The 15,636-nt window shown below is 30.0% G+C and overlaps 2 protein-coding genes across 2 annotated transcripts; both read left to right on the top strand.

The window, feature by feature from the left end:
* Nucleotides 1-123: 123 nt before the first annotated feature.
* Nucleotides 124-2,421, top strand: LOC124945220 (probable 3-hydroxybutyryl-CoA dehydrogenase). Its single transcript, XM_047485610.1, has 4 exons — nucleotides 124-362; nucleotides 532-753; nucleotides 822-934; nucleotides 1,972-2,421. Exons 1-4 carry the CDS (start codon nucleotides 177-179, stop codon nucleotides 2,339-2,341), a joined length of 891 nt encoding a protein of 296 aa, XP_047341566.1. The 5' UTR covers nucleotides 124-176; the 3' UTR covers nucleotides 2,342-2,421.
* A 9,986-nt stretch (nucleotides 2,422-12,407) lies between these two features.
* Nucleotides 12,408-15,636, top strand: LOC124946293 (early nodulin-like protein 1). Its single transcript, XM_047486856.1, has 3 exons — nucleotides 12,408-12,579; nucleotides 12,660-13,096; nucleotides 15,559-15,636. Exons 1-3 carry the CDS (start codon nucleotides 12,408-12,410, stop codon nucleotides 15,634-15,636), a joined length of 687 nt encoding a protein of 228 aa, XP_047342812.1.

Genomic DNA, 15,636 nt, shown 5'->3' with positions numbered 1-15,636 from the left:
ATTTTTGTCTCTTAAACTGATAAATATTATTTTAAAATAAACAAAATAAATAAAAAATAAATCACAAAAACTGGATTTACACGGAAATATAAAAGTTTGGTGTAACAATATAGAACCTAATAGAGTTTAGCGATTTGAGCTACTGATAATCAGAACCACCGGTTGACGACGGCGATATGTCGATTATCACGGCGATTGGAGTAGTAGGAAGCGGTCAAATGGGATCAGGAATCGCCCTCATCGCCGCTGCAAACGGAATCGATGTCTTCCTTCATGACACCGACCCTAACGCTCTTAACAGAGCCAAACAATCAATTTCCACTTCCATCGAATCCCTTGTCAGGAAAGGGAAGATTTCACAGGTTTTCACTTCACTTTCTTCATCGAATCATACAAAATGATCAATTTTTTAGTCTTCAGTTGAATCAGATGTTTCATGTTTTATGATCTCTTGCTACCATTGTTGCAGAATTTTAATTAAAGGGTTTCAGTTGTTTGAATTGAACTTCAATTTACATGCTGTTTGTGCAGGCTTCAGGAGCCTGTGCAGAGAAAGGCATACGATTTAGTTCAAACCTAGAAGATCTTGAATCTTCTGATATCATCATTGAAGCCATTGTTGAATCTGAAGATGTTAAGAAAAAATTGTTTTCTGATTTGGATAAGATTGTAAAAAGTTCTGCAATCTTGGCTACTAATACGAGTTCCATCTCCATATCTCGACTAGCATCTGCCACAAACCGACCCCAACAGGTAATTCATTCAACTTTGTCAAATGTCAATTGATCTTGTGTTGTTATTCTTGTCAAACCATTTTGCAGGTGATTGGTATGCATTTTATGAATCCTCCTCCTATAATGAAACTAGTTGAAATCATTAGAGGTGCAGATACATCAGATGATACTTATAACATCACAAAAGCCTTGGCTGAGAGGTACTCTTGCTTAAATTTCTTCGGTTTTTTCCTTCTTTCTTGTAATTGTTTGGATAAGTGAAAGTGAAGGCTAAGAGAAGAACTTAGATGAATGAAAATAAGGTGTTACAAGCATGTTGGAACTTTTTTACCTGCAACACTGCCTTCAAAAGATAAACAGTTTGCCCAATAACAAAGAAGATCATGGGCCAAACCTTTGAATTCCTTAACTGAATCCCTAATCTCATCAAATAATCACCAAAATCATTGAATTCCTTTGAAATCATGCAAACTTTGAAAGCAATTCCTTTGAATTCCGTGCTTTTATCATTCTTAGGTGGTGATTACTGATCACTTAATCTAAATGATTATAGTGTTTATTTGGATTAGGTTAATTTGATAACTATTATTTATATTCAACTCAAATAAGCTAAAATATTTGGTGGCTTAATTCGAGAAGCTATGGATGACTTAATTCGTTAATATAGTAAAATCGTCCAAATAAACTTTTACCCCAGAAAATCAATCAAATTACGTCACAGTAAGGGTAAAATAGTCTTTATGACTTTTCAGGCATTAGTTCGGTCATTTATTAGTTCTACGATTTTGGATACTAAGAGGGCTAAGATTGACATCGATTTTAGTGCCTATGATTTGAATTTTTTATGTTGTACTATCTTCAGTGTAGTTTTATTGTGTTGAATTTGTGACAATTTTTGTCATAACTTGGTTTGTAATGGTTGACAATGTTTGTTCATGGTAACTGTAATCTTCACGGGATTATTGTTTAATGAAAAAGAGAAATAAAAATAAATTTATCAAATTAACTTACCTCTTTAGAATGTAAGATTTAGATATATTCATTTGGTTTATTCATCATTTATCTTTTAAACTGTTAACTCATTCACACTTAAAATTCAATATATAGCATTCTTAAGTCTTTCTTGTTTTCATATATGGGTCCCGTCTCTTTTTCAATGAAATCATTCCTAAATCCAACATATTGATTTTATTTTGAAATGGATACATTGTTTGTTTATGGTTGTCAAAATTTTCAGGTTAGGCAAAACTGTGATTTGCTCTAATGATTATCCTGGCTTCATTGTGAACCGAATCCTGATGCCTATGATAAATGAAGCATTTTACGTTCTCTATACTAATGTTGCATCGAAAGAGGATATAGATGCAGGGATGAAACTGGGAACGAACCAGCCAATGGGTCCTTTAGAGCTAGCAGATTTTATAGGACTGGATGTTTGTTTGTCTATACTGAAAGTACTTCAAACTGGTCTTGGAGATAACCGATATGCTCCGTGCCCACTTCTGGTGCAGTACGTTGATGCAGGTCGACTAGGAAAGAAAAGAGGTGTCGGCGTATACAATTATAATTCGGAAAATCTTGAAAACAAACCTTCCCCTAGAATCTGAAACTAATACTTGTATGAGTAGTTTTTACTGTTGGGTTACAACTTACAAGTCATGTATGATGAAAGTAACTTCTTATTGTATATGGGCATGAAATAAAGACAAAAACTCTTAAGGCTAGAAATGACTTAATATTGAAGCTTCTTGTTCAATTCTAATTGAGAGCACTTTTATTGTAATGATATAAGGTAAAAAGCAATCTGCTAACAAGACTCATAAATTTTCTTTACCTTATTTATCAAAGAGACTTGTCGCCCTTGTTCGACTTGCATTTATTTACGTTATGACCCGGTTCAACGTGAGATACTCGGTCAAAGGTTTTTAACCCGGTTCAACGTGAGATACTCGGTCAAAGATTTTTAGAAATAATTAAGTAAAATTGTAATTGATATATGGTGAATTATATTATTTTGACAGACAAATTATTATGTTCATTTTATTTATGGTATATCTAGGCTTCTATATCTAGGGGTGAGCAAACGGGTAAACCCAACCCATATTCAACCCAAATTAAATTTATCCAACCCATAATTCAACCCATATTATTTACTAATATGGGTTAGGTATGGGTTGGGTAACCCAAATTATTTTATTTTTATTTTTTCATTTAACATGTATTTGACTTATTTAACACATTTTTATTCATTTAACACGTTTTCCACATTTTACACGTTTTTGACACGTTTTGAAATGTTTAACATGTTTTTCACGTTTTTGACATGTTTAATACATTTTTCACACGTTTAACACGTTTTTGGCATGTTTAACACATTTTGATAAGTTGAACACGTTTTTTTATATTTTTGGCATTTTAACACGTTTTTAATACGTTTAAATGTTTTTGACACGTTTGACAGATTTTTCACGATTATGACACATTTAACACATTTTGACACGTTTTTCACGTTTTTGGCACGTTTAACATTTTTGACACGTTTAACACATTTTGACACGTTTAATGCGTTTTTTACACGTTTAACATATTTTTGGCACGTTTAACACATTTTGACATGCTGAATACTATTTTCATGTTTTGACATGTTTAACACGTTTGACACGTTTTTTACGATCATGACACATTTAACACATTTTGACATATTTTTCACGTTTTTGACACGTTTAACACGTTTTGACACATTTAACAAGTTTTTCACATTTATGACACGTTTAACACGTTTTTCACCTTTTTGGCACGTTTGACACATTTTGACACATTTTCTACCTTTTTGACACATTTTAGGTACGTTTAACACGTTTTGGCACGTTTAACACGTTTTAACACGTTTTCCACGTTTTGACACGTTTAACACGTTTTGACACGTTTTTCACATTTTGACACGTTTAACACGTTTTGACACATTTTTCACGTTTTGGCACGTTTAATACGTTTTTCACATGTTTGACGTGCCAAAACGTGAAAAATGTATTAAACGTACCAAAAACGTGAAAAACGTGTTAAACATGCCAAAAACGTGTTAAAACTTATCAAAACATGTTAACGTGTAAAAAAACATGTTATATATGTCAAAAATATGTTAAATACATAAATGTGCTAAAACGTGTTAAACGTGTTAAAATGTCAAAAACGTGTTAAACATGCCAAAAATGTGAAAACGTGTCAAAAACATGAAAAACATGTTAAACATACCAAAACATGTTAAATGTGCTAAAAATGTGTTAAATGAGCCAAAAACGTGTTAAACGTGTTCAACATGTCAAAAACGTGTTAAACATGCCAAAAATGTGAAAAACATGTCAAACATGTCAAAAACGTGTTAAACATGCAAAAAACGTGAAAAACATGTTAAACGTGTGAAAACGTGTGAAAATGTGTTAAACGAGTGAAAAACGTGTAAAACATATCAAAAATGTATTAAAATGTCAAAAACGTGTTAAACGTGCCAGAAATATGAAAACCGTGTTAAACTTATCAAAAACGTGTTAACGTATTGAATATGTTAAAAACGTGTTAAACGTGCCAAAAATGTAAAAAACGTGTTAAACTTGTCAAAAACATGTTAAACGTATTAAACATGTCAAAAACGTGTTAAACGTGACAAAAACGTGAAAAACGTGTTATTAGTGTGAAAACGTGTTAAACATGTCAAAAACGTGTTAAACGTGCCAAAACGTAAAAACGTGTTAAACGTGTGAAAACGTGTTATAAGTGTGAAAATGTGTTTTAAATATTAAAAACGTGTTAAACGTGTGAAAAACGTGTTATAAATGTGAAAACGTGTTAAAAATATTTAAAACGTCTTAAACGTGTGAAAAACGTGTTAAATGTGTGAAAAACATGTTAAACATTTTAAAAACGTGTTCGACTTAAAGTTGGAAGATGATTAGTTTATATTGGATTAATAATAGAGAATTAAATTAAATTTATATAATTTGAGTAATATGGGTAACCCTAACCCAACCCAAATTAAACCCAACCCAAATTAAACCAAACCCATACTCAACTCAACCCATACTCAACCCAACCCATATTAACCAACCCAAATTAATATTTTGGGTTTGGGTTTGGGTTAGGGTTGGGTTTGGGTAAACCCAAATTATGCTCACCCCTATCTATATCTTCCTTTTAGTATTGATTTTATTTTAAACAAAAAGTTTCTTAATTTCATATTTTGATACATATTAAAATAAGGTTTATTCTAGTGCTCTCTCATATTTAATATTTGTTTAATTTTCGCTTAAAAGGGTTTTTAAATAAAGTAAAGACAACTACTTTAATATATATATATATAATAATAATGCTTAATTTAAATTTGTTTGGTTGACTAGGTCGAGAGCTAGTTGTGGTTAATTTGGATATATATGTGAGAGTAAATAGATATTTGGGTAGGATCGTGAGTTGATCCGCCCATAAACGGTTAAAAATAAAATAAAAAATGTAATATATATGTTTCGAACTTGCAACCTAACCAAAATAAATGCAACTCTTTAACCAACCAAACTAACAAGAATTTATTTTAAATTCAACTAACCTAATAAGACTTTATATTTTAAATTCAACATCAAACATGCGGCATTCCTCACAATATAAGTTCAACTTTTTAACTAACTAATTTATATAAAAAATAAAATGTAAGAACTAATATATATATATATATATATTAATGCTTAATTTGAATTTGTTTGGTTTGTCGGGTCGAGAGCTGTGTTTAATTTGGATATATATGTGAGAGTGATGAATATTTGGGTCTGATCGTGGGTTGACTCGCCCATAAATATGAAACGATTAAAAATAAAATTAAAAATGATATATATATGTGTGTGTAACCCCTGAAAACCCTTGTCCTGGAAAAACTCGACGTTCGAAAATTTTGACCTTAGTTTGTGTGCTAGAAATCTTTTAAATAGAACATTATTTAAATAATTTTACGAAAATATTCTGACCTTTTGAAATTATTTATAAAATATTTAATTTCATATAAAATTTAAAATAAACTTTTAGATTTGAAATAATAAAATTAAAATTTGATTTTTTAGAAATATGTGTTTAAATTAATTAAAAATAATTAATTTAACATATTATTAATTTGATAAAGTGTCAAAAATTAATTTTTAATTTAAAATCAATAAAAATAATATATGTATACAAACGTATTTTTAACTAGATTTCTTTTGTTTCATAGTTTGGTGATACTTGGGAAAGAGTTTTCGCACTTCATCCTCCATACTCTTTTTAAAAGTTGTATTTATTTTATAAAATATTGACTTTTAAAAATTGTTTGTATAACGTTTTATTTTAACAAATTATTTTTTCGGTTTTAGGCATTAACAGATTTTTGTTTTGCGTATTTAAAATTGTAACAACAATATTTAAATGTTGTTATCTGAAGTTGAAGATAATGACTAATACCAAAACATCAGTTTTAAAAGCATTAGAGTTTAAAAATAAATCTCAAACGAGCCCTTATCAAAATTATTTTATAAAAATATTTTAAAAATATTTTGAAATCGTTTTTTATTTTTTTGAGATTTTTAGAAAATGGTTTAGGATCTCAAAGTTACAAAAATAATTTTGGAAATTAAAGTTGTAGCCAAACAAACCCAAAGACCGGTGTCCTCATTCCTAGGTGTGATTTTTATCGGTCGAGGCTAAAACCCTCAGTCCTAGGGTTGGGACCCTCTCGGTTCTAGTTTGGGATTATCGGTAGGGGTGTTGAAACCTCCTAGTCTTGAGGCTAGAATACTCGATCGGGGTGCTGAAATCCACAATCGGGTGCGGGATTCCTCGGTCTTGGGTGTAGGAACTCTTAGTTTGGGGTTAGCCATAGCTAACTTTGTCGGTTCTAACTATGAAGAACAATCGGTCCCAGGTTATGGAATTCTCGATCGTGGATGTTGACATCCCTCGGTCCTAGGTCAGCCATGGACTAACTTTTCTCGGTCCTAGGCATGAAGAACACACGGTCCTAGTTGGACCCGAGCTAAGTTTCTTGGTCTTCAAGAGCACCAAAACTACAGGTTTTACAGTTTTGTTTAAGGCCTGGATCCTTTGATCCGAGGAAATAATAAGGTTCACAAACTCCCCAGATCATTATGAACATCATCTTATGATCGTTTTCCAATCAAAAAAATCCAACAACCAGATAGTATATGAAACTGTGAAAATTGAAATGTAAAAATTTCAATTTTAAACTGAAAGATTTAATTAAATTATGATTGGAAGCTTATTGAGAGTTCGAGAACACTCATCCTTAACTCTTGTGGAAGCTTTGAGGATACATGAATGCGATCTTTAAGGCAATACACTGAATTTTCGAAAATCCAGAAGCTTGAAGCTTTAATGGTGGATTTTTGAAATTTTTTGATTGGAGGCTTAAAAGTGAATCTCTTGCCTTCAGATTGATCAATGGAGACTATTTATATCCTCCCAAAAATGGTTGTTGTTCTTATCCATTCGACGTCGCAAGGAAGATGAAGACGTAGGGTGAAACAACATTGTTTTGGGCTTTTGCGTTTGAGCATCAAAGGAGAGCCAAAACGATGTCATTTTTGGGTGTGCGCGCGGTTGTTGAGCCTTACGTCCGTGTTTCGTTAGTGCGCGGGCGATTCGTCATCGTTGGAGGAGACAACGTTGGAGCATCCGTTTGGTGATCCATTGCTTCGCGCATGCATATTTGCTCCGCTGCAGCGGGCGACACATATGACTCTTGGCCTTAGATGATCTCCGACGCCTATCCGAAGGTTGTGACTTCTATTGTAGCGACTCTTCTGAGTTTCGACCACGCCGGATCTCAGACCATTTTTAGCCTTAAGGGTTTGTTTTAAAATCGATTTTTCTTCAACCTTTGGCTTTATTTTTAATTTTAAAAATATACAAAATATTTTTAATAAATATGACATATATTTTGTCAATATTTTTTTTCTATATTTTTGGGTTTAATAAATAATTTGTTTGGGATAAAATGAATAAAACATTTATTATAAATTATTTATTTTAATCTCTTTTGATTTTTTTTTAAAATTAATTTGAGATAAAATGAGTATAATATATATTTCAAATTATTTTATTTATTTATTTTTTCCATTATCTTTTAATTAATTAAGGTTTGATTATCACGATAATTAACTCAATTAACCATTTAATTAGATTTTGGCATTGGTTTTATTTATTTTGATTTTATTTATTCAAAAATAAAAAATAAAATTATTTTTCAATTTTATAAAGAAACATGAAAAAGTGTGAGTCATAAGATGTCGACTAATTACCTAATTGATAATACATATTAAATACAAAAAATATATATACATACACAAAATTATAAAATTATTTCAACAATCTCAAGTGGTCTAGCGGTTAAGGTGTTCATATTTCATGTTTAAGACTAGTGTTAAAATCCCCAAAACTAAAAATTTAAAAGTGATTATTATAAATAATTGAGAGATCAATGTTAAAAAATTGCAGTTTTAGTATAATATATGGTAACACAACTTTTAAACAAGGGAAAAAAGGCATGTAAAAGTGTGAGGTCAAGAGATGAAGGTTGGGTGATGGGTGATTTGTCAGCCGATGGGATAAAGAGGCATATAAAAAATGTGAATCATAAGATGATGATTAATTGGAGGGTTAAAGGATAGGTTTAAGAGGTGTGTGATCAATTGGTATTGAATATTGATTTGTTGAAGTGGGGTAAAATAGACCGTCTAAGATTGATGGGTTTTTGTCGAGGGAGTAAAGAGGCATATGAGGGATAAAGAGACATATAAAAAAGTGTGAGTCACAAAATGAGGATTAATTTGGGGATTAATAGTTGGTTTGTCGAGGGATAAAGGTGTGTGATCGATTGAAATTGATTGTTGATTAATTGAAGTGGGGGTAAAAGAGGTCGACTAAGATTGGTGAGTGGTTTAACGAGGGGATAAAGAACATATAAAAAATTGTGAGTCACAAGAGGTCAACTAAAATTTGGTGAGTGGTTTTCCGATTAAAAAAATAGGCATATGAAAAAGTATGAGTCACAAGAGGTCGACTAAGATTGGTGTGTGGTTTGTCGAAAGGATAAGATATGTATGAAAGTGTGTGAGGTCACATAGATGAAATGTCAATTGGGATTTGATGGTTGGTTTACCAAAGTGAGGGTAAATATAATAGGTCTTTTTAACAAATTAAATATTTCTGGTTAAAAATATATGAATGAGATGTTGATTGGCCGAAGTGGTCGATTGGGGAATTGGTTGTTGATTTGTTGAAGTGGGGGTAAAAAAAGTCGCGATAAGAGTAAATATGATGAGATGTGAGGTGGGGATTTGTTGCTGATTTATCGGATAAAAATCCAATTATAAAAGGAGATATTAGAGGTTAAAAATATATAAATGAGATGTTGAGTGACCGGAGTATAAAAATGTGTGTGGTCATGCGATTAGAGGTCGAAATTAGGATTCGTGAGTGATTTACCAAGGGGATAAAGAGGCATATGAAAAAGTGTGAGTCACAAGATGAGAGGTCGATTGAAGATATTGATGTTTGGTTTGATGAATGATAAGAGGTGTGTGAAAGTGTGTGTAAGGTCATGAGATGAGATGTCGGTTAAGATTTAGTGGCTAGTTTGCCGGAAGTGTGGAATAATTTAAGAGATTGGTAACAAATAAGATATTATTGGTTAAACACATATGAATGAGATGTTGATTGACCAAAATATAAAAGTGTGAGGTCACGATATTAGAGGTTGATTATGATTGGTGAGTTATCTGTCGAGGGGACAAAGAGACATATAAAACAGTGTGAGTCACAAGATGAGAGGTCGAATGAGGGATTGATTTTGGTTTTGACGAGGATACGAGGTGTGTGAAAGTATGTAAGGCCACGAGATAAGATGTCGATTGAGATTTGATGGTAGGTTTACCAAAGTGGGGGTAAAAAAAGAGGTCACGGTAGATATTAGTGGTTAAAATATATGAATGAGATGTTAATTAATCGAATTGTAAAAGTGTTTGAGGTAATGAAATTAAAGGTTGATTGGAATTTGTGGGTGATTTTTCGAATAGATAAAGAGGAATATGAAAAAGTTTGCGTTACAAGATAAGATGTCGATTGGTGGTAAAAGAGGTCGCGATTAGGTTTAAAATCATGAGATGAGAGGTGGAATTTGTGGGGATAAGAGACCGATAATAAAGGAGATATTAGTGTTTAAAAATAATATGAATGAAATTTTGATTGACCGAAATGTGAAAATGTGTGAGCTCACGATACTAGAGATCGATTAAGATTTGTGGTTAGTTTGTCGAGTGTGATAAGATGCATGTGAAAAATGTGAGGTTATGATATGAGAGGTCGATTGAGAATGATAGTTGATTTGACGAGATATAATAGGTGTGTGAAAGTGTGTGAGGTCACGATATGAGATGCGAATTGTGTGATTGGTGGTTGTTTGGTCAAAGTGGTGGTAAAAAAAGTCGTGGTAATAGATAAGAGGTCTAATGATGTAAAGTACGTCTAACATTACTTTAGATAAGAGCAAGATGTATGAGACAACTTTAATTAAAAAGATAAATGATATTGACTTAATTCTTAATAAGAATAATTTTTTTTAAACTCATAAAATTAGTATTTTTAAGTGTAATGAATTTTAAGATATATATTAATATTAAATTTTAGATTTAAATTATTTTTTACAAATAAAATTAATTTTAAATTAATTAAGTTTGAATGATATTAATTTTATTTAAATTTTTTAATAGAATTTTTTATTTATATTCACGATAATCATGTTATTTGTATTAACTTTTCAAATTAAAAATTAATATAATCAAACAGTGCAAGTCTTTTAATATACCAACTAAAATTGTAAATTGTAAATCAAATCTTAATAAAGTGGTCTACAAATTTATTAAAAAACCATTTATTATTTATTTTTCACAAAAAGTTTTATCCAATATAATAACAGTTTTTATATTAAATTTAAACAGCATCACTCCCAGTTTTTATTTTGACAATTTTATTTAATGATAATTGAAAGAAAAAATATATTGTCCAAATTTAATTGATAACTTCTTTTGATGAATATATTGTATTTAAATATATTGACTTATCCTGTTAGTCTATCCTATTATAAGTCTTATATATTCAAAAATAATCTTATTTATTATGGTGAGATATTGGTTATTTGAAATTTGTATTAATTTAAAAATATATATTAATATTAATTTATAGGTTAATTATTTGAAATTTTAATCAGTTTAATTATTATAATATAATTTTATATTTAAAATTAAATTAAAATAATATTATTTAGTTGATGAATTTATGATTAAAAATATTTTTATTTAATAGTTTATGTGAAAAAAATTATTTTTAAATAATGACTTAATTATTCAAATAATCATAGATCAACAATACCTTATAAAATCACTTTTAAGATTCATAATATTAAAAATAATAAGAGAAGATATTTAAAAACTCAAACTTTTTAATTTAAAAAAATTACTAAAAAAACTTTTGAATAAAAAAAAATGCTCTTGTTGACAAATTTCCTTAATAATTACGTTTTGGTCTGAATTAATTGGGATTTTGATATTAATTATATTATTTACCGTTAAAGTCTTATATATTTAGCCACGTGTCATTTAAATGCAGAAGACTATAAAGAGAACCAAACGGCTACAGTTGTCATTAGGTGATGTTTGGCTCGATAGAATTAAACATTTTAATTATTTTAAATCAAAAGTTTTAAAAAAATATTTAATATATTAAAAGTTTTATTTTAATTGAAATGATATAATTAAATCAATGACTAATTTGAATAATATATAGATTAAAACTCAAACAATTCAAAGTTTCTTTCATATCATTACATTTTTTTTTTTCAAATCACCTTTTAAGAAATTGCCTGAATCCAATATTACGTTCTTTATTGGTTTTGCAGTTATATTTTTATTATAATATTAATTAACTTTCCTTTTCTTAAAAAAAAATTATTATTTCTTATTAAAAAATAAATATTTTCAATAAAATTTTCAAAATTTATAAAAATAATATATATATATTTTTGAATCATAATTTTGTCAACAAATATAATTATAATAACGGTCACTTTCACTTTTTTTTACTGACAAATTTAAAAATTAATTATGATTCTTACCAAATAAAAAGATGTTAGCACTTTTTTTACTTAGATAATTTTCAAGAGTGATTTTCAATTTTAAGTAGATGCGTGTTTTTTATTCATCTTAATACTTTACTATCTCTTTGAATGATTAAATAATTGTAAGTAACATGAAATAAACCGTTTTCTGGTGAATTTTTTTGCTTTTGATTAACTAATAAAATGTGAATTATCTGAATTCTAATTAAGATATTAAAGTATAAGAATAAATTAAATCAAACCCAATCCCAAATAATGATATTCATAGTCATAGATAAAGATAACATAAATAATTTAAAATTAATTAAACTTTATCCCAAGCAAGCAAGCAAGACCTTATAAACCCTAAACTCAACGGTAACAGTCTCCAAATAATTCAGTATATAAACACCACTAATCCCTTCTTCCTTTCCACACCTTACTTCTCCATTTCTCTATCTCTCTCTCTCTAAAAAAGCTTCCATTTTTCTCTAATGGCTTCACAATCATCTCTGTACGTTTTTACTGCATTTCTCGCCGCCATAATCGGCTCATCAACTGCTCACCAATTCGTCGTCGGAGGTAAATCCGGTTGGATCATAAACCCATCTGAGAATTACAATCACTGGGCTGAGAGGACTAGGTTTCAAGTCAACGACACTTTAGGTAATAAGAAATCTATGTTTTCAACACAAAAAATATGTTTTTTTTTTGTTCTTGATCGATTTGATATTTGATTTATGTAGTTTTCAAGTATAAGAACAGAGAAGACAATGTTTTGATCGTTAACAGAAGAGATTATGATAGCTGTAACATAAACAACCCTATCGAGAAAATCGACGGCGGCCATTCCGTCTTCAAGTTTTACCGATCAGGCCCTTTCTATTTTATCAGCGGCCATAATGATAACTGTCAGAAGGGACAAAAACTAATCATCGTTGTTTTGGCCGTCAGAACCAAGTATCCGCCGCCGCCGTCATTTCCTCATCATGCTCCGGCGCCTTCCGGCGGTGAGACAACATCACCTGCTCCAGCACCGGCAGATGAGGGAGGGGATCAGACATCATCACCGGCTCCGGCGACTCGGGGTGGGGATGATTCAAGACCGGTTCCGGCAACTATTTCGGTTCCGCCGGCACATAAATCTGCAGCAAGTGGAGTGAGCGGACGTCAATGGGTGGTGGTGATGTGGATGATTATATTGATAATTAATGTTTATTAATCTTTTTTTATTCTTAAGATATATTAATTAATTAATTATTTGTTTAGTTGATTGGGTTAATTAGTGGTGATAATCATATATATTATGCTTGGATGATTAGTTTTTAATAATATAAGTTAATTAATTATTCAGTTATAGATATTAAATGTTTGTTAATGAATTTTTTTCATTTTTTTAAAAAGGTGTAGTAAATGTTTGACCTTTCTTACAACTTTTTTGTTATGTTTTGGTTAGTATATTTTTTAAATCATTTTTTTTTTTGGGTTAGAAATCAAATTTATATTTATACTAATCTATAAGAGGGTAATAGTTTCTACCTAATTTTCTATCATTCATAGATAAAATTTGTTTTGTATCCTGTTTACAAATAAAAAAAAAGACTATTTTTTAATTAATCAAAAAATATTTGATTTGAGTGATACTAAGAATCTCTTAAATTGAAGGAGTAAAATATTGTTAGTAAGATTAAATATGATTTCAAACCAAATAATAATAATTATTTTGTTTTTACATAAAAAAAAAAAACATGTGTATAGAAAAAATGGTTAAAAAGAAGTGACTAACAAATATCTTTAAATGCAACTAATATGAGTTTTAAAAAACCCACTATTATGGTAAAAGTAACTTTATTCAAATTTGAGTAATTTTTCATATTTGAACATGTTGTTAGGCTATTTTGATACAAATACATGCTTCTATAAATAGATGAAACTACATCAATAATATATATATACAATATATTGAAAATAATGAAATTCATTGATAAAAATAAATGTCTCCAATTCAATTTTCATCTATACTAATTTAAATGAAAGGTTGTGCTAGTCTCTTAAGGAAATAGTTATTTCATCTAATTGAATTTAAATTATGAGCCATCTTACACATTATTTTATTTTAATAGGGTAATCAAATTGGATAATCAAATTCTTATAGAATCAATTTTAAACACAATGCATCACAAAAATTAAAAGACGCCTTTATCGAAAATATTTACACTTGTCGACGAACTAAATATTCGTTGAAAAGTTCCACCAATGTTACAGACAAATTAATTCTATTTTCGGAGGCGTTGAAATATTTGCCGACAATATTTTCTACAACATATAATATTTATGATATAAATGTTATATTCGTCACAATTTATGTCGTAATTTTTGTTGTTACATTTCAACTGGTTTATAACATCGCAATTAACACTCCTCATTTTCAATTTTTATACTTGAAGGAACAATCTCATTAAAGTTCTTGTTTATCTTAATAAATTGCAAAATATAAGTAATCTAACATAATAATGTGTGTATTTGAATGATCTGTCAAACAACTTTCATGCATTATTTTGAGATTATATATTGACTAGTTTAAGTTAGTGATAAAATGCAATAATCATAAACAAATATCCTGATTGAAACTTTAGAGTTTATTTTTTTTATATGCAATATTATTGAAGACAAGAATTCAGATTCAATCCTTACAATCCAAAATGGGCTTAATGCAATATTATTGAATACAAGGATTATGTTAGGATCGGTGCCAATAATAGAAGGAGGTTGAATATTGTTGTACTAATTTTCACTTTCAAAGCGATTTTAATCATGCTAGAGATTAAAATCTGTTTCTATTCTTCGGCAAATCGTAACAAACTTTTGAACGGTTTCAAGTACGGAAATTGCTTGCTAGATTTGAAGCGGTAAATGCAAGACTGAATACAATGGTAAGGAAATAACACAGGATTTTATGAATATTCGGAGATAAAACTCCTACGTCACCTTTTTCTGTTTCCAAAAATATTCCACTAGAAGACTTTGATTTGTATAACGTTTACACAAATCCAGCCAGAACTCAGGATTTAAACATTTGCCTGTTCTGAACTTCTAGCTATCACACTCTGTTAAATTGACAACGTTCTGTTCAACTTACAACACTGAATATACTCTCAGATAGTACAATAAATTAAGTCTCAGCTTGGTGTAAATGAAAAACAGAATGCACTTATGAAAGATGAGCTAGAGAGAGTAAATTGATCAAGAGTTCAGAGGATTGAGAGTTCCAGAAACTTTTTTTTTTAAGCTTGTTGTTTTTCGTCGTTGTACTATGGAGCCTTTATATATTGACGCGTAGCAATGGTCGAAACTAATTTTTGGATACGTGAATTGACCGTGAGGCCAGATATTCAGGAATCGTGAATTGACCGAAAGTCCAGATATTTAGGGACCGTGAATTGACCGAAAGTCCAGATATTCAGGGATCGTGAATTGTTCGAGAGGATTCACCGTTGTACTTTGATGTCCTTTTATATTGAAACGTAGCAATAGTCGAATCTCATTCGTAGATACGTGTCAACATTCTAATGGTTGTATGTCAGGTGGCAGTCTATTGTTAGCGCAACACAGTTGTTGACATAACATTGTTGTTGGTTTCTTCAGACTGCTGCTGAAAGAAGGTTGTTGCTAGCACTTCTTCAGACTATTGCTGAAACAAGGTTGCTGTTAGCGCTTCTTTAG

Source organism: Impatiens glandulifera, chromosome 7 (assembly GCF_907164915.1).
Source record: "Impatiens glandulifera chromosome 7, dImpGla2.1, whole genome shotgun sequence".
Lineage (NCBI taxonomy): Eukaryota > Viridiplantae > Streptophyta > Magnoliopsida > Ericales > Balsaminaceae > Impatiens > Impatiens glandulifera.
The sequence above is the reverse complement of the archived record's forward strand: the minus strand, read 5'-3'. Positions and strand labels throughout refer to the sequence as shown.